General features: G+C 41.2%; 3 protein-coding genes across 6 annotated transcripts in view; 1 reads left to right on the plus strand and 2 right to left on the minus strand.

Annotated features, from left to right (window-relative positions):
• The window catches only part of LOC129860045 (trichohyalin-like), a 51498-nt gene extending 50468 nt beyond the window's left edge, over window positions 1-1030 (minus strand). The window contains exon 1 of the mRNA XM_055930390.1: window positions 431-1030. Within this exon, the coding sequence (XP_055786365.1) occupies window positions 431-470 (40 nt within the window). The 5' untranslated portion in view covers window positions 471-1030. The remainder of the gene's footprint in view (window positions 1-430) is intronic.
• A 3406-nt stretch (window positions 1031-4436) lies between these two features.
• LOC129859187 (WD repeat-containing protein 48) lies at window positions 4437-14810 on the minus strand. 4 transcript variants are annotated; one of them, XM_055928635.1, is made up of 19 exons: window positions 14712-14810; window positions 12185-12325; window positions 11703-11778; window positions 10897-10979; window positions 10565-10694; window positions 10057-10145; window positions 9750-9851; window positions 9283-9507; window positions 8879-8953; window positions 8582-8684; window positions 7855-7952; window positions 7650-7757; window positions 7458-7554; window positions 7252-7344; window positions 6972-7077; window positions 6762-6849; window positions 6552-6628; window positions 6181-6373; window positions 4437-6083 (listed from the first exon to the last, which is right to left on the minus strand). In XM_055928635.1, the coding sequence occupies exons 1-19, from the start codon at window positions 14757-14759 to the stop codon at window positions 5988-5990; spliced, it is 2028 nt and encodes a 675-aa protein (XP_055784610.1). In that variant the 5' UTR covers window positions 14760-14810; the 3' UTR covers window positions 4437-5987. The 4 variants fall into 4 exon arrangements, with proteins under 4 accessions (XP_055784610.1, XP_055784608.1, XP_055784609.1 ...); XM_055928633.1 differs by having other exon boundaries at window positions 9750-9872; XM_055928634.1 differs by having other exon boundaries at window positions 11703-11781.
• A 4993-nt stretch (window positions 14811-19803) lies between these two features.
• The window catches only part of scn5lab (sodium channel, voltage gated, type V-like, alpha b), a 186185-nt gene continuing 182286 nt past the window's right edge, over window positions 19804-23702 (plus strand). The window contains exon 1 of the mRNA XM_055928636.1: window positions 19804-20404. The gene's annotated coding sequence lies outside the window, so the exon portion shown is untranslated. The remainder of the gene's footprint in view (window positions 20405-23702) is intronic.

A 23702-nucleotide genomic window follows, 5' to 3' on the forward strand; every position in this document is an offset into this window, starting at 1 on the left:
ACCACTCACAACACAGGGCACTTTCCACTTGTTTAGACTCAGTGCTTACAATGACACTCTCCAACGATATTTTATGAGGAGTAGACAGGCTTTTTACCAGATATGCGTGTCCAGGGATGGTCTGGGTGAATTACATGGTGTCCACTGAAGGAAATAATTTTATAACTATGAGAGAAATTCCCCCGTTTTGCCATACACGTCAACATTATTCATCACAATTTGACCAACCACCGAAGGCAAGAACATTATCAAAATCTTTGCCTCCTGCTCGTGCAATTGCATAACTGGCAAATACATATTGAACTGGTTGCAACCTGAAATACTCTGAGACCAGGTTGTTAAACTAGCTATACTTGTATATTAGCCTATAATATAGTTTACTAGATATGCTGTTAGCTAGTTAGCATAGGGATTAGGGAAGGGTACCGACCTTTTTTGGATTGGTTTCTGGAATTCTTCCTTGGAGCCATCGTAAATGCACGGATGCTTACAGTTCAAAGGGTTAGAAATGTTCAAATACTTAGCCTGTACGCCTTCTTGTTCGCTAAATAAAATGCTGATACCTCCTTATTAGTGGAAGCTCCTACTGCTGACTATCATAACACAAATAACTTCCTCATGGATACTGACAAGCTAAAATTTACTAATGAGTGATCTCAAATTCCACAGCGAACGAGGTCATGGGCGGAGTTTTCAACCGGATGATTTTTTGCTGTAATTCTACAGCGTGGACCACTATGGTTGGGAGCGCCTAGAGAATCCGCCTTGAAGGTTTTGATACATTGCCTGGCGACACGACTCCTGGCTCCAGAGAAACGCTACGCCACGCCCACGGATGTACATTTCTTCTACGTAGCGAACTACAGTGCAGCGGAATAATTTAGTGTAAATTATCAGGCTATTTGATAACAACAAAAACGTGGCAAAAAAAAGGGAACGTGTCCTCTCTATCGCGAGATTTTAACAATCAAAGGTTTAGGTGGCTGCTGGCTGGAAACAAGAGGGCTCCTATCCCCCTCATCACCATTATATGTGTATTTCCTTTCAGATAGAGGCGGTGGATCTGGGAGGGACAGAGGGGACTGTGTTGTATCTAACCTGAGAGGGAGGGGGGGGGGGGGGGTCTTCTCCGTGTCGCTGGTAGTGCCTCAGTGTGCTGGGGGATTCCTGCAGTATCTTCTGGGGGTCAGATTTTATGGGATTATAGCAGTTTCCTGGAGAGATTAATCTGGAAAGAGAGAGAGAAATACTGTACATAGCCATAATAGGACATTTGACATATACACTCACAAGAACTACAGTGCATTCATAAAGTATTCAGACCCATTGAATTTTCCACATTTGGTTACATTACTACCTTATTCTAAAATATATTAAATAAATAAAATCCTCATCAATATACACATAATACTCTATAATGATATATACCTTATTTACATTACAAGTATTTTTACTCTTTGCTATGAGATTCGAAATTGAGCTCAGGCGCATCCTGTTTCCATTGATCATTCTTGAGATGTTTCTACAACTTTATTGGAGTCAATCTGTGGTAAATTCAACTGATTGGACATGATTTGGAAAGGTGACAGTGCATGTCAGAGCAAAAACCAAGCCATAAGGTTGAAGGAATTGTCCGTAGAGCTCCGAGACAGGATTGTGTCAAGGAACAAATCTGAGGAAGGGTACCAAAAAATGTCTGCAACATTGAAGGTCACCAAAAACACAAGGGCCTCCATCATTCTTGAATGGAAGAAGTTTGGAACCACCAAGACTCTTCCTAGAGCTGGACGCCGGCCAAACTGGGCAATCGGGTGGTGACCATGAGTTACTCTGATGAGATGGGAGAACCTTCCAGAAGGACAACCATCTCTGCAGCACTCCACCTATCAGGCGTTTATGGTAGAGTGGCCAGACAGAAGTATTTTGCTCAGTTGTGCACCGGGGCCTCCCACTCCTCTTTCTATTCTGGTTAGAGACGGTTTTGCGCCTTCAGTTTCTTGGCAATTTCTCACATGGAATAGCCTTCATTTATAAGAACAAGAATAGACCGACGAGTTTCAGAAGAAAGTGCTTTGTTTCTGGCCATTTCCAGCCTATAATCGAACCCACAAATGCTGTTGCTCCAGATACTCAACTAGTCTAAAGAAGTCCAATTTCATTGCTTCTTTAATCAGAACAACAGTTTTCTGCTTTGCTAACATAATTGCAAAAGGGTTATCTAATGATCAATTAGCCTTTTAAAATGATAAACTTGGATTTAGCTAACACAACGTGCCATTGGAACACAGGAGTGATGGTTGCTGATAATGGGCCTCTGTACGCCTATGTAGATATTCCACTAAAAATCAGCCATTTCCAGCTACAATAGTCATTTACTACATTAACAATGTCTACACTATATTTCTGATTAATTTGATGTTATTTTAATGGACAAAAAAGGTGCTTTTCTTTCAAAAACAAGGACATTTCTAAGTGACCCTGAGCTTTTGAAGTAGTGTAGTGTATGTGCTTTTCTTTCAAAAACAAGGACATTTCTAAGTGACCCTGAGTTTTTGAAGTAGGGTAGTGTATGTCGCACGTCGCTACTTCACAGGAGCAGCATTTGAACGTAAACATGTATTTTTTATCATGTGCCTAAATAACAAACTTGTATTCCATCGATAAATACAAATACAATTGTTTAATTAAGAGCCTAGTTGGTTTGGCCATGGAAAAAGTCAGGAACCTTCCCACTAGCCATGATTGGCTGAGATAATGTATGGGCTGGACATGCCGGGAGATGAGTTTGGATTGGTCTGCCATGTAGCATACTTCTGTCTATAACGTGAGCTGTTCAGTATGTGTTGACATTCCTTTCCACTGTGCCATTTTTTAAAGATATAACATTAGGCTTTGAGAACTACAAAAGTTTTGCTACTTTTCTCAACGACATTGTTGCCATAAATTTAGCAGGCACTGTTGACAGATCAGTAGGAAAAAGTGATGGGCTACTGCACACGCCACGGTCAGTGTGAACCTGAGACAAACAAGATGTAGCTGCAAACAAAGCAGAGTTAAATGGTTCCAGTCTCCCGTGAAGCGTTCATCCATGTATACGGGTAAGAGTCTAAGTACATTTTCCAGATATAAGTTTCTAATTTTGTCAGAAAGTCATTTTTATTGCAAGTTAATGCATACTGTTAGTTGGCTAGTAAACGTTAGCTTGCTGGCTCGCTAGCCAATGTTACATGTATGATCTGTGTAGTAATATTATTCTAATCAGAAATCCATTTGCATTGTTAGTTATAGCCTAACATTAGTTAGTTAACGTTGAACCTAGTTTGTTAGCTTTAGCTAACAGCTATGACAATGTTTGTATTGGTAGTAGTATGAGTTAGGGTTATGCCGGTTCATTGTGTAGCTAGCTAGCTACTTAGCTAGCTACATGTCTAAACAAAAGACTCCACTTTGGCCGGATTATTACATGACCCATGAATTTAGCAGGTGTGTCTGAGGGTGATTACGGCCATCAATTGTATTTCATGAACGTGTACATGTCTAAACAATAGTGACCCATCCACTTAGCTAGATGTGCGCGACGGGTGGTTATAGCATTTCCTTCACATGACCCATCAAAGTCTGTCAGGTAAGCGTCGGTTAATAAAGATTTAAAAAACTCAAAAATATTTTTATCTGGACACTTTCTGTTTTTGATAATGCTACTATGCAAGTACTTTCACTGTACCATTTACAACTTATGTATCCTGTACATGTGACAAATAAATGTTGATTTTATTTGATATAACGTCACCGTGTTTACCACATGGCCTCACATGTGAATCCTTAAAGAGATGGATGGGATTAAAGTTTAAGAGGGTGTAAACAATGCTGAATGGGTGTAGACAAAGAAGATGTCTTGTCTACTAGAGACTGAATCGAGGCAGTAGGTCACATCAAAGTGAGAATAACAAAACCAATGGGGTGCCCTGGAGGTCATGACCCCTGGGCACATTCCCTGCGTGCCTGGTCAGTTTTCGGTCATGATTACGGATTTTTGTTGTTGTTGCTGACATGGCTAATTGAGTGACTGTCAGTGACTGACATAAGAGGAAAAACTGCTGACAGACAAATGTCAAAATTGCACATAGTGATTCTGCTATTCTTACTCTCAATAGTAAATTGAGACCCCGACTGAGCGTATGTCGCGTATGCCTGGAACCTGCCCTGTACAGACCCACAGATGACAGGTCTCAGACCATGACAACTGCAGGACTGCTTCCAGCACCATTTGTATTCCAACTCGGTCAAATACACTATAGAAAAGGGTGGTCGAGAAGAAACACTAAATCATCACACAAATATCACATCAACATTGCAATTGGTAGCCTGTTGTGTCCTGGAATTATGCAATATGATTTGTGACCGCAAGTCTCTGATCAATGCAATTCATCGTCCTCTGAAATTCAAAAGCATTTTATTCTCGTTGTCATGTTGGTTAATTTATTAAGCACTTATTTACCCAAAATATACTACATTTAATTGCATCAACACGTGGGAGCACAGGGGTTGTGGATATGGAAGCATATAATTCTGTAGTAGCTTTTTTCATGTAGAGCTTTTTCAACAACCAGACAAAGCTTATTTCAACTAAAACCAAATAAATGATTTATTATTATACATTTGCTATAGCACTGTGCAATTCACATTGTTGGAGTAATCAATTTAGAGTTGTAGAGCACAGTCTTCATTTTGTTTGCATAAATAAAATAAAAAGTTGTGATTCCCTCCACTTCCCTCAAGAATATCTCCCCCTAGACCTTCGTCATTGTATTTAAAGTAGATTTAGCTGCAGACTGTCATGGGTAATGCCAATGACAACAAATGTAGCTTTCCTCTCAAATACAGAACAGTAGCCTATAAACATCCTGATTCCGTGGGTGAGATCCTTTAGTCGTACATATACGTTGCTTCTGACATGTGGTTTTTCTTTCCTCTTTTTAACATGAGAAAGCAACCTTTTGAAAATAACAGGGTTCTCAAAAAAATAAAAATAAAATGTTCCTGATGAGGTGTACAACTTGTGCCAAGTTGCCTACAAAATAATGACAGTCTATTTACAAAAAGAAAGATAGGGTCAGTAATTTAATATCAGCGTTCGTAAGCTAAAGAGATTCAGTTTGGGGGATGTGTCCTTGTATGTGTCCATTTGGTGAGAGAAAAACTTCACCCAGGCTCCTTCAATACATCAGTCAGTTGCCAAACTGAGGAAAATGAAGGATATCACACATGCATACTATAGAGTCATGTCTTGACATTCTGTCAAGTCCTTGATTGGTCGCCTGACAATCCAGAAAATCTTCCTCAATTAACCGTTTCCTAAACATGGATTGGGATGAAGGGTAGTGATAGGTGGTTGGAAACCAAGCGTGTTCCTGGAATGTATAGGGGGAGAGAAAAAAGAAGAAAGAAAGAAACGTGTGCAATCTACTAATCAGGTCACAAAGTGAAACCCCAAGCATAGCGACTTTCTCAAGATGAAAGGGCACGCCTTCGCTCTCTGAAGATGGGCATTGCAATAAAACACATTTCTTACTAATAAGGGGGGGTAAACAAAAGGAGGCAAAGACATTGAATAAAAATAAACCTAAATGACAAAAACCTTAAAATGCCCTGGAATATTCCTCAGTCCATTCACTGTACAGTGTACACAGCAACAATTGTTTCTCGCCTTTCTCCTTGGGTGTTGTCACGCCTCTCTACATGGCTGGGTGTAGAACGTTGATTTTGTGTGACGCTCAGGCTACGGACCTTTTTGAGGGGTTATTAAGGTGTTGTGGCCTCTTATAAGATCTCATAAGGAGTCGTTGAGCAAAGGTTTGTGTTACTAACACATGGATCTGGTGGGATGAGTTGAACAGTCCAGGTTTGGTGCCAGAGGAAGAAGAAAGGAGGAGGAAGAGGAGGGCAGGCTAGCAGAAGATGAGCCTTCTTCGCCGACACCGGCGACCTCACGTGGACTTCTGCCGGTAGTGAAGGGTTAGGTCTCCACCGCTCTTCCAGATAAAATGCTTGACGGTCCGCAGGTCCATGTTGGGATCCAATACCTATAGACAACGAAAAGTGATTTTGGGAACATATATTAATACAAGATGTAACACAAAGGCAAAGGATGGGGACTGTACCGTATAAGCTGCACAGTACCTGGTCCTGACAGAGCAGCTCAATCTTCTCCTCGGCCAGCACGGCCACGTCCTCCTCCTCCTTCTGCTCGCTGGGCTTGTCGTTGTTCCCCGAGGCCCCCGTCTGAGACTCGTTGTCCAGGTTGATGATCTTCTCGTATACGTGCTCCATCACCTTCCTCACCTGGAGCATGTCGCTGGCCGACAGGCGGTCCCTATTGGAAGGACCACAACGTTGGAATATAACTGCAAGCTTGAAACATTGAACGGTGAGATAAATAGTTCCAAGTGAATGATCTCTTTAGCAAAATGTGGTTTGCAGGGAAGGATGAACATGCAACACTAATCGGAACAGAGAAACTGGTTCAATCGTTATAAAAGTGTTTGACTTACTTCTTTAAGGTTTTTGCACCAGAAGAAGAATGAGGCTGGAGGTAGAAGGGGATTTTGTTGAATTTGGGCATGTTTTTCTAAAAGACAGGGAAGAAAAAGTTGAAAATCATACATGAGAATCAAAATGTATAAACACTACACAATTAGCTATAGTACATTACTGTAGAAAGACATTTATATTGATCATTAAATTAAAGGACGAGAGCTCACATCCACAGTGATGTCGATGACCCACTGTGGCACGGTCTCGTTGAGCAACATGGACTCAGTCTCCCCACCAGAGTCTCGACACAACAACCTGGAGAGAGAGAGTGAGAGCCTTGAATAAGCCTGCCGGGATGGCCAGGTGGGTGGGGTTTGCACTTTTAGTACTATTTCATGCTACACTGTAATAGACAGAGATAGCGTTGTGTATTTTACCTGAACAAGGTCCTTCCCCCTGCCTCTCCAAAGATGACTGGCGTGTGAGGGGGAACATGGAAGTAGCCGTTACCTTTCTGTATCCTGCTCTCATGCTCCCCGTTCACTGAACACACACACACACACACACACACACACACACACACACACACACACACACATCAGAACATAGAATATCACTGATAGATTTCATTCAACTTAATAACTTCAGAAAATATCACAAAGGCTGTCTGCATTATACTGTTAGTAAATGTGTGTGTATATGCGTATAGCAGCTCACTGTGGTTCATCTCTGTCTCTTCATCCATGGGGTTGATGTGGGTTCGGGGCCAATACTCCAGTAAGGCCTGCAGCAGCAGTCCACCCAGGTTCACTAGAAAAGAACAGAACACTGTAGGAATGATACTGCACGTACGGTAACACTGTTTGGATAAAAAAAAAAAAGTCAACCATATCTTACAGGGCAGTAAAAAAATGATCACTCACACTTGGGGTCAGACCCATCAGGACTGGAGAAGCCTGCATCCTTGGCTGACACCCATGCAGCAAAGCAATCGCTCTCATCCAGCGTGATGGTCAACATCTACCCAACAGAATATATGTATTAAAATGAGGACAAATCACTGTTCCACCGACTGTCCAAAGCTTACAATGTAAAAAAGCGCAGGATCAGCTTACCCCAGTTTTAAGATCCACTGAGAACCAGTTTGGCACATAGACCATTTTGAACCTCTTTTTAATCTCTTCGTCAAACTCCATCTTTCCCAGGTCTTCCCCTTTACACGCCTGGATGAGGACAAGAGGTATTCAATCATACAATATGACAAACAATGGAGAGATGGAAGATAAATGATCGATAGAAGAGAGAGCAAAAGGCACGCACCTTTAAAACATCCCAGTATGCAATGTTGTTGTTGGTGTCTTTGGTTAGTATGTGTCTCTTGTCATTCAGAATGTGGCACTGGATAATGCTGGCTCCCCCTAGTGGACAGAAGTACACACAACACTCATTTAAGCCTAGAACATATATATATATATTTTTTTTTTACTTAACTAGGCAAGTCAGTTAAGAACAAATTCTTATTTTCAATGACAGCCTACCCTGGCCAAACCCGTATGATACTGGACCAATTGTGCTCTGCCGTATGGGACTCCCAATCACGGCCGGGTGTGATACAGCCTGGATTCGAACCAGGGACTGTAGTGACGTTTCTTGTACTCTTGCCTTAGACCACTCGGGAGCCCAAAATACAGAAGGTGTTTAAAATAGAATAGATATGTGGGCTCCTGAGTGGCGCAGCAGTCTAAGGCAAGAGTACAAGAGACGTCACTATCCAGGATCCAGGCTGTATCACATCCGGCCGTGATTGGGAGTCCCATACGGCGGCGCACAATTGGTCCAGCATCGTCCAGGGTAGGCCGTCATTGTAAATAAGAATTTGCTTTTAACTGACTTGCCTAGTTAAATAAAAGGAAAAATAAATAAATAATGTATTACAAAATTTGCAATGCAGTTTATTGGGAGATTTATGAAGTTTGAATCTATCAATCATTTGTAATGATTAATGGATCATAAAAAAATAAGAAGTGTGTGTGTGTGGTGTTTTTACCTGTAACGACCTGCTCGGGTTGAGTACAGAGAGGCGTCAGGGGAGCAGTGCAGTCGTTGTCGTAATCGCCAGATGCTCGGAAATTATGAATGCCCTTCAGAGACTGCAATGAGTCATGACGGGAAACATAATCAGGGAGTGAACATTGCATTAAAAGTATACAGCGACAGACAGGCTTCACTGAATCCTGTTTTTTTCTGTGTTATATTTTTTACAGTAATTCTATGTCTATTTAATATGAACATATCCACTATTCATATAAAAACCCTGTTGTTCAACTTCAGCTATGCTGCTTACCCATTTGTTGACGGTGGACTTGGTGGTGGAGACCCAGAGGGCCGTGGGGGGGTCTGCCGAGCGGTCCAGCTCCATCTGAACCAGGGAGACAAGAGGTCATTCAGATAGGAAAACTGTGATGGGTAAATGTGTTGTTGACAGAAACACTTAAGGAGGACTTCACCTTGATATTACTTGCTGATTATCTTTAAGATTTCTCATTAATGCATTCCTGACTCTACTAATTATTATACTAGCGTACTTTCTTGTATACAACAGTCTTAAAAAAAACATTTGAGTTAATGTTACAAAATACTTAAGTCCAATAAACATCTAGGCCTAATATCTACAAGTTAAAACATTTTCAACTACGTTTCCCAGCATGCCGTCGGCTAGGCGTATCGCAGTAACCCCACCCCTTTCACCTTGAGGACTGGGGCTTTCTCCTCACAGATGAGAACGCGGAGGTCTGGATTCCTCAGGTCGGTGCAGTAGATCTTGCGGTCGCGTCCGCCGGAGTAGACATGCGTGAAGGCTTCGTTGACCTGCAGGGCCCACACGCCCTCATCGTGCACCCGGTAGGTAGCGATGCACCGCTGCTGCCCCAGCGACCACAGACGGATGGTCCCGTCTGAGCTGCCCGAGAGACACTGGGGGGAAAAGCAGATGTAACATTAGGAATACAACATTTTCAAAACTTTCACAAATGTCCAGGTTGTTCGAAATCCAAGTTGAAAAATTCCAGGTAAGAGGCTTCCCTCGCAGCTTATTGCCAGCAGATTCCAGAAATTACTGAAAAAGTCCTCTCCCTCCTATGAAACATAAGAGAGCCATCGCAGCTGACATTTTTAAGGGTGAGGAACGAGATGAGATTTCTAAGAGCCATCCTTACCTGAGTGCCATCCCTGTTCAGCAGTAATGATTTAACGTTGTCTGTGTGGCCTTTCAACTTCATCAGCTTGGCACAGGTTCGAGGATCCCAAACTCTCAGCACCTGTAGCAGGACACATTCACTCTATGAGGTATATGAAAACACAGGTTTAGGTTTTTGTTGGTGGCACACTCTTTGTTCTTACACACATCTTACTTTAGAACATGGAGGTGAAGTAACATGTTCAGTTAGCTGGAAGTATACCAATGTCATCACACCACTAGAAACATTACAACTATATCAATACAAATGTGATTTAAGAACCCACCTTTTCAGTGGACCCTGACACAATGACGGTGCCCATCTGATTCATAGCCAGACTGTAGATGGAGTCTTTGTTCCCACTCAGTGAGGAGGCTGGGAGACGACAACAACAGCATAGTTACCACAACACTCAGGTCTGTCTCAGTCTACTCGTCAGTAACCAGGAAGGTCCCACTGAGACACAGTGTATTTTACATATTTAAGATATCCATCCTTCAAATTGATGTGTACTACAGAAACAAGAACATTGTCTTCAATGATGGTCCTCCAGATACACATCTATCTCATGTCTTCATTCCAAGTAGCGCAGTGAACATTTACAATACTCAGTCTAGGATATGCCCGTGACATGATATAGCTGGGTCATGTTCATTAGGGCAAGCAACGGAAAACACTTTATGCAACAGGAAAAGAAAATGATCGTTTCCAGGTAGTTCCTCCCTGTTTCAGTTCCTTTTCTTCAGTTTGGTGCCCAATGACTGAACAGGACCCAGATGAGAGAGCATACTCACTGGTGACAGTATTATTGGAGGCGGTCAGTGCCGTTAGTGTGTTGACGTCCCATAGAAAGATCTGTCTGTCCAGCCCTGCTGAGGCCACCAGTTCCTTGTCTTTAGCATAGGCTAATGCTTTGACATAGTCCTGTACAGACAAAACCATAGGGGGTTACATCAATCTGATGCCAAGTCAGTGCTTTTGAGTAAGATTTTGGTTCTGATTGTGCTTCAGCCTATACCTTAACGTGCATGTTAACTCTAATGTAGCAGTAACGTTATGCGTATGTATCTTAAGTTTGGCCTTTGTGATGATCTTGGAGCTCAGTACATAGTATGCTATTACATACCTTATGTGTTCGCAATGTGGACATGCAGAATCCCTTATGCGCATTCCAGACTTTCACTGTGGTGTCTGAGGAAGCAGATATCACTGGAATACAGAGTAAGATTTGTCTTTTTTTCAGACACAGGGTAACTAGGAACAGACAATATGCTATTAAAAACATACATTTTCAAAGGCAAAAAAACAACAACTATTTATATCAATGGTTTGCAGGCTTAACTGTCCAGTGTTTCCAGATTTCTATGAAATATGACCTATAATTAATTACAATCTGAGTGAAATATAGTTTCTAAATAAATAGTTTTCCTTCCAAAACAGGGAAATTAAGTATGTTAAAAAGCAGCTTTCTGTGTTGGAATGGTGTGGGCATACTGTATACCGGTCATTAATAATATTAATGTGAGTAGACCGCTGATTGGCCAGCTCAGGAGGATGACGGCATCCTCTGACAAAATATGAAGTATTTTTGAAATGGTCTGTTTGAGGTACAAGTTTGAGGTATTTTTTTAAGTGTTTTTTTCTCCAATTTATGCTTTGGCCACAAATACGAGTATAGGATGAGTGAACAACATTATTTGGGTATGAGTTAACAGAATAATAACTTTTAAAAGTGAGATTTTCCCTGGACATATAGGAGTAAATATCCATAAACAAGGTTTTGCCAATTTGCACGTGATGGAAATGTCCTAAAATCTGGTTGCTTTTCAGTGATAATTCTTAAATAAAAATATATGCTTTCCATTCTGAACGGTAGGGCTCAATTTAATAACCCCTTCAGCTCTGGATTAATACATTATTACACTGACTCACATGTCTTCCCATTGCAACAGAGGACGATGTCATTGACCCAATCTGTGTGGTGTTCCATAGACGCAATGTACGGGTCCTGCTGCAATAAAGAGAGTTTACGCTGCAAAATCAGTGGGTTTATGCAAGTATTCTATGACAATTACAATAACAGCACAACAAATAAGTCTGGATATTTTCATTTGAACATTGACCATAGGCATTGGTCTGTACATCTATGCATCAAAAACATTAGCTCTTTCTCAATTCATCTTTCCTTGACACCTTTAACATCCCCTCTCTTCGCCTCCTTCTCAAAACAGTGGATGGACCGTGGACCTTCTCCTCCAATACAGTTGAGGAGACGATAGGATGTCAGGAATCAAGGAAAGATGAGTGATAGAGCCATCAAAACCACAGTGTGACCTCAAGGGAGAGGGGTCAAGGGGTCATGATGATAATATGGCATTCTGCCAGGTGGAGTGTTTAGGTGACGGACAGGTTACCTTGTGCTGGTTGACGCTCCATATCCTAATAATGGAGTCTCGGCCAGCCGTGAAGAGGCGGTTCAAGGCCGGGTCGAGCTGCAGAGCGTTCACCCCATTGCGGTTATACTTCTCCACCTCATCCCTAATCACATAGGATACCTGCAGAGAGAACTGGATATGAGTGCACTTTGAACCATATTACAATAAAATGAAGATAGATTGGTATTGTTTCTGGTGAATCCTTGACATTGTCCTGTATATCTATAATAACATATAGGCACTGGTGTTGGCACTGTTGCTGAAACCTTTCAAGTGTCATAAATGGCTTGTAAACACTGGTAATGTATATCGGTCAAGGATATCTGTTGAAATGGATGATGGTACCTGTGGAAATTAATGATGCTACAGCAGGAGTGTCAGGTGAGTCCTGGAAACACTAGCCCTTCATCACCACTCTCAGTTCCATTACACATAAGAGTCATTGGACAAAGGTCCCTTCTGTAGGAGGGAGTTTTATTAAGAACCCCGACACTCAATCTGAACATTAACACGCATCGCTTGCGGTACGGTATTGGAAGCATAAGAACCTTATCTTTCATATCAACGAAAATTAATAATAATAGAAAAATAGTTAAATTGATACACACCTTGATAGGTTTAGTGCTCCCACACACCCATATCTCTGTGTTACAGCACTTGTTTACAGAAAACAAACAAGACGAGTTGACCGCCTGTGCTAATTAAGCAATAAGGTCCGAGACGGTGTGGTATATAGTCAATATACCACAGCTAAGGGATGTTCTCATGCACGACGCAAAGCAGAGTGCCTGGATACAGCCCTTAGCCGTGGTATATTGACCATATACTACAACCCCCAAGGTGCCTTATTGCTATTATAATTAGAGCAGTAAAAATACATGTTTTGTCATACCCGTGGTATACGGTCTGATATACCACGGTGTCAGCACATCAGCATTCAGGCCAATTTATAAATAGCTTTCTAGCATGTTCCGAGCACCTGCGTGGAAGAGTAACTCTGGAAGTGTAGTGGATATGTAGTTTCAAATAAAATTATTGGATGGAGGCAACCATAGGTGTATAGATCTGTGCAAAACTGCTACAGTAAGTGTATCCTCTTTATTTGAAGGATTCTTTCTCACTGATGAATGATAAGGTCCATATGTTTCAAAAGCCGTATCGCAAGCAATGATTATCGACGTTTCTAAACGTTAAAACACAGCGGTGGGATTTTAGTTCACAAGGCAGTCTTGGGCGAAGCTAATAGAGCCCACCAGTCCTTGTAGTCCTAAAACCACAAAATGAGTTACCTCTGGTTTGTTCACCCATACCTATGGGAAAAATTGGGTTTTGGAATAAATGCAGAAAATAAGGTCTGAGTTTAACACAGGCTTAGGAAATCTTATACGTTTTATTGTATTTGATAATAGCAGTCAGTTAACATGACCTTTATGAAGCCTGTATGTGCTTCGTGATTCTTTTTATCACAAATTCTTCAAAATTCAGAGAAAGTGACATTAGCTGTTTAAGTTTATCTCATAGAACAAAACGTATAAATTCTCCTAAGCCTGTGTTTACCACAGACCTCTTTTGGCATTTATCCAAAACGACATTAATTTATCCCATAGGCTTTGTCCAACGATCCATTGTGGAGTTAGTGCCTACAAAAAGACAACCATTAGTATTTCTCTCTATGGCTGAGAACTGCAGGGAGAAGGCAGAATGCCGCCTAGAGTTTGAGAGTTGTGTAAATAATAGCCGTCCCATTAAACAGCCTAAATGTACGTTCTGAGAGACCATACATAGCCTGCTGACAAACAGTGAAATTGTTTTTATTTCATTATATGCAAATTGCAGTGGCTTTGCAATGCAAATCTGGAAAATTCAATGCAAATGGTTTTCCAGGTGCAGAATACACATTTGCAGATATCGACATACACACATTATATTGCATCAACAGGGGACAAGGAGACTTGTTGACCATCTATAGTACTGTAATGCAGCACTCAACACACTGCATGCCATCATTCGTCTTGCATATGTGTGACTAGTTTGATGACGTCGGGCAAAATAGGATCAAGCCTATCAAATTGTAATCAGACAAAAGATAATTGCACCATCCAACTGGTTGCATACTAGATAGCCAAGATAGCTAACTGAAGGACGTGATTTTCTATCTCGTGACGTGAGGGTGGGCGCGGGGGGAATTCTTCCATCTCTAGCCGCAATAACACCCCATAATCCCACTTTCACATACAAATATCTTGACAACCCATTAAACTCGAAACACGGTCTCGGTCAACCGAATTGAATAATTTGCAGCGGGTCGCAAAATCTTTTGAGTAGCTGTAAGCTAAACTAGCTCTCTGTTAGCGGTGCCAGAGCCTGGGACTGACCGGCTGCACTTGCCCGCCACACGTTGAGTGTTTAAAGACATCCATGGATAAGCAGGCAAAATATACATTTCCGCGGCCATGAATGCAACTTGAAAAATCCTTACTCTGCATGACAATATAGATACATTTACCTGGACTTTTCTCCGCCCAGCAGCATTTTGCCTGTGAAGAGTCGCCATCTTACATGTTGACAGCTTGACGTCACTTCCATAAGGCGCAAAGGAGTATACTTCCGGAAAGTGAGGGCCCAATCTTCGAGGCTCCGCCTACAAAATTGATAAGCGCCTTAATATATGTATTGCACAGAAAGAATATATTTACACTAAACAAAAATATAAACGCAACATGTAAAGTCCCAAAAATATTCCTTACCCCAGGATACTTCAACTGGTGACTATCCGAGAGAATAAAGAAAAAGGAGCACTGTTGCTGCTTAAATCTGATAGATTTATTGACGGGACAGGTAAACAATCGGCAACATGTAAAGTGTTGGTACCATGTTTCATGAGCTGACATAAAAGATCACAGAAATGTTATAAAAAGCACAACAAGCTTATTTCTCTCACATTTGCTTACATACTTGTTAGTGAGCACTTCTCCTTTGCCAAAATAATTCATCCACCTGACAGGTGTGGCATATCAAGAAGCTGATTAAACAGCATGGTCATTACACAGGTGCACCTTGTGCTGTGAACAATAAAAGGTCCCTCTAAAATGTGCAGTTTTGTCTCACAACACAATGCCACAGATGTCTCAAGTTTTGTGGGAGCGTGCAATTGACATGCTAACTGCAGGAATGTCCTCAAGAGCTGTTGCAATATAAATTAATTTCTCTACCATAAGCCACCTCCAAGATCGTTTTAGAGAATTTGGCAGTACGTCCAATCGGCCTTGCAACCGCAGACGGCCTTACAACCGCAGACCACGTGTAACCACGCCAGCCCAGGATCTCCACATCCTGCTTCTTCACCTGCTGGATCGTCTAAGACCAGCCACCCGGACAGGTGATGAAACTGTGGGTTTGCACAACCGATTAATTTCTGCACAAACTGTCAGAAACCATCTCAGGGAAGCTCATTTGCGTGCACCTCCTCCTCACCAGGGTCTTGACCTGACTGCAGTTCGGCATCGTAACCTGCTTCAGTGGGCAAATGCTCACTTTCGATGGCCACTGACACTCTGGAGAAGTGTGCTCTTCAAGGATTAATCCCAGTTTCAACTGTACCGGGCAGACAGTGTGTATGACGTCGTGTGGGCTGGCAGTTTGCTGATGTCAACATGGTGGTGGTGGTGTTATGGTATGGGTAGGCATAAGCTACAGACAACAAACACAATTGTATTTTATCAATGTCAATTTGAGTGCACAGAGATTCCGTAATGAGATCCTGAGGCTCAATGTCATACCATTCATTTAAAAATATATATTTTTTATTTAACCAGGCAAGTCAGTTAATAACAAATTCTTATTTACAATGACGGCCTAGGAACAGTGGGTTAACTGCCTTTTTCAGGGGCAGAATGATAGATTTTTACCTTGTCAGCTCGGGGATTCAATCTGGCCCAACGCTCTAACCACTAGGCTACCTGCCGCCCATTCATCCGCTGCTATCACCTCATGTTTCAGCATGATACTGCACGGCCCCATGTCGCAATGATCTGTACACAATTCCTGGAAGCTGCAAATGTCCCTGCATACTCACCAGACATGTCACCCATTGAGCATATTTGCGATGCTCTGGATCGACGTGTTCGACAGCGTGATCCGGTTCTTGCCAAAATCCAGCAATTTCACAGAGCCAAGAGGAGTGGGACATCATTCCACAGGCCACAATCAACAGCCTGATCAACTCTATGCAAAGGAGATGTGTTGCACTGCATGAGACAAATGGTGGTCACACAAAATACTGACTGGTTTTCTGATCCACGGCCATACTTTTTATTATGTGTCTGTGACCAACAGAGGCATATCTGTATTCCTAGTCATGTGATATCCATAGATTAGACCCTAATGAGTTTATTTCAATTGACTGATTGCCTTATATAAACTGCAACTCAGTAAAACAAATTAAATTGTTGCATGTTGTGTTTATATTTTTGTTCGGTGTACATATATTATCACGTAATACATGCGTGGTGAAAAGCAATGTAATTACAGTGTTATTGTAAGTTACCTAACATTTTTTTATTCTTATTTTGTAGCACCTTCATTTTAGTAGTCTGATGCAGAGCTGAGTGGTGACAGATGGACACCTCACCACACAACAATCAAAACACAGAGATTAACAAGGAATCATGAAACTATCCTGGAATCATGCCTGGTTTGCAATCTCAACAAAAGGCCTACATTTGTCTGTGTCCTGTCTGAATTTTATCACAGATATCTGTCTATTAATTTCTGTCTAGGACTATTTATCCAGTCCCTGTAAGATGTCAAAGGGTACTGGGAATTTAGTGACCATAAATGAACTTACATTCAACCCCTTGACCTGACAATTGGTCAAGGGTGCCTTGTTTTGTTATTTATCCACCTGTCTGACATATTTGGACCTGCTGACAAAAAACAGTCTAGGCCAGCATAGGTCACCAGCCTTTGCTGTGTTTTTGCTGATGACCAACCTTCGCTGTGTTTTTGCTGGTGACCAGCATCTGTTTTGGACATTGTGACATGCATCTGCTGGTATAGTGGTCACCAACTAAACCAGCATCAAAGTACTTTGAGGGCCTAGTTTTCCCCTTAGACATGCAAGTCACATTATGCTGGCTAGCAAAGTGATGTTTAATTCCTATCAGAATCCAGAAAGAGTAGGGATATCCCAATTGTTTTTATTTTAGTCACCCACAATATGCATTCAGAATGACTGCCAGGGTTAGAAAGATAAGTACATGAGATTACCTAAAACATCTAAACTGGAACAACCACTTCAGTAATGGGTACAATAAATCCAACTACCAGATTGAATTAGTTTAGAAAAATGTATCTTATTTATCTTTGTGTAGCATAAGATTAATTAATCAAGCAATGTACATACTGTCACGACTTCCGCCGAAGTCGGCTCCCCTCCTTGTTCGGGTGGCGTTCGGCGGTCGACGTCACTGGCCTTCTAGCCATCGCCGCTCCATTTTTCATTGTTCCATTTGTTTTGTCTTGTTCCGCGCACACCTGGTTTACATTCCCTAATCACACTGCATATATATATTCCTCTGTTCCCCCCATGTCTTTGTGTGGAATTGTTTTGTTTTGTGTTTGTTGTATCGCGCCAGTCTGGTTTTTCACCCTGGGCATTGCCTATACCCTATTTGGGGAATTATTGGTGAACCTTATTGTTATATTATTGATGGTATTTTGCGCTTGTCACTTTTGCCGGTTGGCTTGAGTTGTAGCTGTTTGCGCCCGTCTGTTTGTTGCTCTTGGCTAATAAAGTCGCCCGATCACCTATTCTCTGCTCTCCTGCACTTGACTCGAATGACCAGCAGCAAAAACCCTGACACATACAAAAATACAACAAACAAAAACGATATTGAAACAAACAATTCCCCAAAAATCGAACTGCAATAGAGCATGCTGGGAAATATGATAATGATGGGCGTGGTTTTGCCAGACTACCTTGACCAGCTACCATGCTGGACCAGCATAGACCGGCATGGACCAGCTCGGTCATCAGCATACCAGCGTCACCAGCATTCCAGCATAAACTGGTCACTAGCATCCCCAGCTTGACCAGCTGGTTGGCCGGCCTAACCAGCTAGACCATGCTGCTCGGATCAGCTTGACCAGCACTGACCCGTGGGTTTAGAGTAAAATCATTCTGGGAACATGCCACTGTATAATTACCAGGAATTCAGCTCAAAAACTTTTTTGGTCATACCAAGATGACTGTGTCACTCTTCAAGTCCGCCCCTGCTTCTCTCACAATAAAGCATGAATTTAGTGTTATAGTGTAGAGGTGCTAGTCTCTCTAGTCAGATGGATTGCTTCCCACAATGTACCAATGGCTCCAAGTTCTGGGTTTTTGAGACTATAGAGGTGCCTCTATTACTCTAAGTGAACTGGAATTTAAACGTATTGGTCCTTTTCAATTCATTGTCTGTGTGTTCTAAAAGGTTGCAGATGTAACTCTGGAGAATGCACCTGTTTCCTACAAAATGATTGTGCATTTTGACCTCTGTAATGAAACCATCCACAGCGGTGTTTATTTGCTTGGTATTTTAAGCTACCACACAACATTCTTTGAAATGTCTGTCCACCACCTCAAGCTCAACCTCGACAAGATGGCGCTGGTCTTTCTCCCGGGGAAGGTGTGCCCGCTCAAAGACCTCTCCATCACAGTCAACAACTCCACAATGTCCCCCTCCCAGAGTGCAAAAAACCTTGGCGTGACCCTGGCTAACACCCTGTCGTTCTCTGCAAACATGAAAGCAGTAAGACAAGTAGTCTTAGTAGTAGGCCTTCTGTAATGTATCCTAGTCGGTGCATTACACAAACGGTTGTTCTTACCGTTTACCAGCAGAGGGGGCAATGAACCCAGGTTTGGAATACATCAGTTGAGACAATGCAAGGCATCAACACACATTATAGGCTACTGGATTGGTGGGTGAACTCAATAAAACATTGTATTACTGACTCATATTGTCCTAACCATTTAAACTAAGTTATAGACCTACTTCTAAATCAACCCAGAATTAAAAACAAAGCATTTTGTTGTCATGAAAACATCATAATCCCCATTAGACTCATGATCCTATTGAGTCTAGCTTTTCAAAATAACATCCTAATGTTCACTTTCTGAAGAGCAGGTGGTTACATAAATAGGCTAGTTATGTGGTTAGCTTGCTAATTAAATGGGGAAAATCGACTCCATAAATCACTATACAGTCTCCATCAGGATGAGGCATGCATTCACTGATAGTTGAGTTAATAATAATATTCAAGATCAATCAAATGTCCTAATCCTTTATCCCATAGGGCTAGGCCTACATTTCAACTGTAGGCTATTTAAAAGCATAATTGAATAACCTAGGCCTATCTGAGCGAATAATGTTCTGTAGCACATAACGTGTGACAATGTGTGACACATCTAAAGACAGCAAGATTACAGACTCGTCAAACGAGGAGTTTTTAATAATACTGTCTCACTATCCAGACACCTTTGCTCATCCTCATTCCGTCTATACATTGTTTAAACGTAGTAGCAATAGCATATTATTGCATGCTCGACTATCATTTTATTATGCCCTCGTGGGATGCACAGCCGGTGATGTGATGTGCTGTCCGAAAAGTACAGACGAATCTGAGTAGGCGTTACCTTGGGAAATCTTAGTTCCTCACTTCGCGGCTCAAGGGCAATCAAAATGGTTCGGACTGGTTTTTCGGAGAGAGGTTACAGAAGATGTTCAAAACGTTCAATCTCTCACCGGTGCGCGTATGAAGTTGTTACAGCCTACTTGGACTAAATCAACAGCTGTGTGGACAACGACTGTTTCTGGACGGAGCACATTAAATCATTTATTTGGAGTCAATTTATTGGAAAGTGCTATAAAATATGAATTGGTTAAATCAGAACCGTAAAAAATGTGCCTAATAAGGAGTTGGGTTAACAACTGGTAGAATTGAGTCCGCGCGTTTTTTTTCATCCAACATGGGATGCACCTTGCATTTATACTTTAATTATAATGCTTTTCAAATAAGGTGTTTCGGATGGTCTGGAATTGTCTAAAGACTGTTTGACAAGGCCTTACTTCGGGTATCTCTACCAGTGGATGGAAATTCTTAAATGTATTGAAGTAGACTGGGGGAAGCAATGCTGTAAATAAAGGAGTTTCACATGTAAGTAGCCTATTTTCATCTACTTTTGTCTAGTGCCGGTTCCTAACCCAACACAATATGTCATTAGATGCCTACTGGCCCTACAATTTTTCTTTAATCAAACACAGCCCATTTAAACTGTACAATTCAGCTAAAGTGTATAGGCTATCGTTAACATGCGGCTATTGATTGTAGTTGACTCATAGCCTAGTTTGAACCTTTTGGAGGGGCCAATAGGCTATTTTATATTTCAAATAGGCTAATTAATACATAATATGGGATTAAATTCATGGTATTATATTTAGGCTTATATATTTTAGGTTTTCATTATAGCCTAAGACTATAAGTCATATGTCATATGTCCTGTATTACGCAGTTGACTTGGCATACGAAGTTGTGAAACAAAACTTGTGCTTTCAATTACAGTTAGAAGATTATAGGGTTGGCTACTATTCATAGTTGTTCGTTGAAACATTGGTAATTTGGGAAAGGGTCTTCGAAATTGTGCGAACCTTACCTTAATGCGTTGCATACGTTGTTTGGAAATCACGGTGGCGCGCGCACGGGGGATTAGTTCCCCCACTCGGTAATCATGTTTAGAACAACTCTTTGGTTGATTACTTGGGTTGAAATGATTAGGGCGCGGGCGTGAAACATTAGGAGCAAGTCTTCCTGGTATCGTGGTTGTTCTTTTCACATTTGCCCAAAATATTATTTAAGATTTGTGTTAGTTAGGTTTGTGTTACACATTGCCCCTTCTCAGTGTTTTCAATGTAGGCCAGCGCTTAACCCCTGTGTCCTTTCTATATGCAATCCAAAGAGTGATTCCAAACTATATAGGCTACAGTATTTTTTAATTAGCAAACATCAAATGAGAGCAGCATTAGATACACTGCGCAAGACTACTTTAACCCAGGGACAACAGGTGTCCGCAGGCTATGCCTCGCATGCAATAGCCAGGGTACATCTGAGAGTAGGCCTACCGTCGCAGTTCAAAAGCCACGGGCGCTGAGATGTTTGTTCAGTGTACTAGCGTGCTATTCTCCTGAATAACTGACCTTTCGAGATGTAGTTGGCTAAGCAGACGCGGAAGCTGTCAGGCCTCCGAGCGCGCGGTGGTTTTGATCAGCAACACGGACCGCTGAGCTCTTGTCCAAGGTCCTGAAAGTCAAAACAATAAACTGGTGATTCAGTTAAAGTCTAATTTCGGACTACGTTAAAGCCCTTTAAAGTGTATATACGTGTATATAGGCCTAACAGAACTGGGAGGAATATCGTTTTTTTCTACCTCACTTTCAAAAAGCATTTGCTCCAACAGCAGCAAAATAATATAGAGTTTAATGAAGATAAAAAGAGAGGAAAAACAAGAACTCATCAATGTTTACATATGTATATATATATATATATACAGTACCAGTCAAAAGTTTGGACACACCTACTAATTCAAGGGTTTTTCATGTACTATCATGTACTAACCAAAAAAGTGTTAAACAAATCAAAATATATTTTAGATTTGAGATTCTTCAAAGTTGCCATCCTTTGCCTTGATGACAGATTTGCACAATCCTGGCATTCTCTCAACCAGTTTCATGAGGTTTGCATTTCATGGAATGCATTTCAATTAATATGTGTGCCTTGTTAAAAGTTAATTTGTGGAATTTCTTTCCTTCTTAATGCATTTGAATCAATCAGTTGAGTTGTGACAAGGTAGGGGTGGCATACAGAAGACCAAGTCCATATTACGGCAAGAACAGCTCAAATAACCAAAGAGAAACAAACAACAGTCCATCATTACTTTAAGACGTGAAGGTCAGTCAACATGGAACATTTCAAGAACTTTTAACTCTCATGAGGACTGCCACAGGAATGGAAGACCCCGAGTTACCTCTGCTGCAGATGATCAATTCATTAGAGTTAACTGCACCTCAGATGGCATCCCAAATAAATGCTTCACAGAGTTCAAGTAACAGACACATCTCAACATCAGCTGTTCAGAGGAAACTGCGTGAATCAGGCCTTCATCAGGCCTTCAAGTTATTGCAAAGAAACCACTACTAAAGGACACCGTTAAGAAGAAGAGACTTGCTTGGGCCAAAAAACACGAGCAATGGACATTAGATCGGTAGAAATCTGTCCTTTGGTCTGATGAGTCCAAATTTTGAGATTTTTGGTTCCAACCGCCATGTCTTTGTGAGATGCAGAGTAGGTGAACGGATGATCTCCGCATGTGTGGTTCCCACCGTGAAGCATGGAGAAGGAGGTGTGATGGTGTGGGGGTGCTTTGCTGGTGACACTGTCAGGGATTTATTTAGAACTCAAGGCACACTTAACCAGCATGTTTACCACAGCATTCGGCAACGATACCTCTTCCCATCTGTTTTGTGCTTAGTCCCACTATCATTTGTTTTTGAAAAGGACAATGACCCCAAACACACCTCCAGGCTTTGTTAGGGCTATTTGACCAATCAGAGTGATGGAGTGCTGCATTAGATGACCTGACATTTACATTACATTACATTTAAGTCATTTAGCAGACGCTCTTATCCAGAGCGACTTACAAATTGGTGCATTCATCTTATGACATCCAGTGGAACAGCCACTTTACAATAGTGCATCTAAATCTTTTAGGGGGGTGGGGGGGGGGGGGGGCAGAAGGATTGCTTTATCCTATCCTAGGTATTCCCTGACCTCCACAATCACCTAACCTCAACCCAATTGAGATGGTTTGGGATGAGTTAGACCACAGAGTGAAGGAAAAGCAACCAACAAGTGCCCAGCATATGTGGGAACTCCTTCAAGACTGTTGGAAAAGCATTCCTCATGAAGCTGGTTGAGAGAATGCCAAGAGTGTGCAAACCTGTTATCAAGGCAAAGGGTGACTACTTTGTTTAACACTTTTTTGGTTACTGCATGATTTCATATGTGTTTTTTCATAGTTTTGATGTCTTCACTGTTATTCTACAATGTAGAAAATAGTTTTAAAAAATAACGAAAAACCATTGAATGAGTCGGTGTTTCCAAACTTTTGACTGGTACTGTATAAAAATGTGTGTGTATATATATATATACAGTACATATATATACAGTACATATATATATATATATATATATATATATATATATATATATATATATACAGTACATATATATACAGTACATATATATATATATATATAGGGCTACAGTATATATCAACATCCATTATATATATTAGACTTGTTAATATTATTATCCCAATTATATTTAATCTTTATTTGATGATAATAGTACACAATGATACCGCCCAGATTATCTAAGACATTTGGAATTAAAAACAGAA

Source organism: Salvelinus fontinalis, chromosome 7 (genome assembly GCF_029448725.1).
Source record: "Salvelinus fontinalis isolate EN_2023a chromosome 7, ASM2944872v1, whole genome shotgun sequence".
Classification (NCBI taxonomy): Eukaryota; Metazoa; Chordata; class Actinopteri; order Salmoniformes; family Salmonidae; genus Salvelinus; species Salvelinus fontinalis.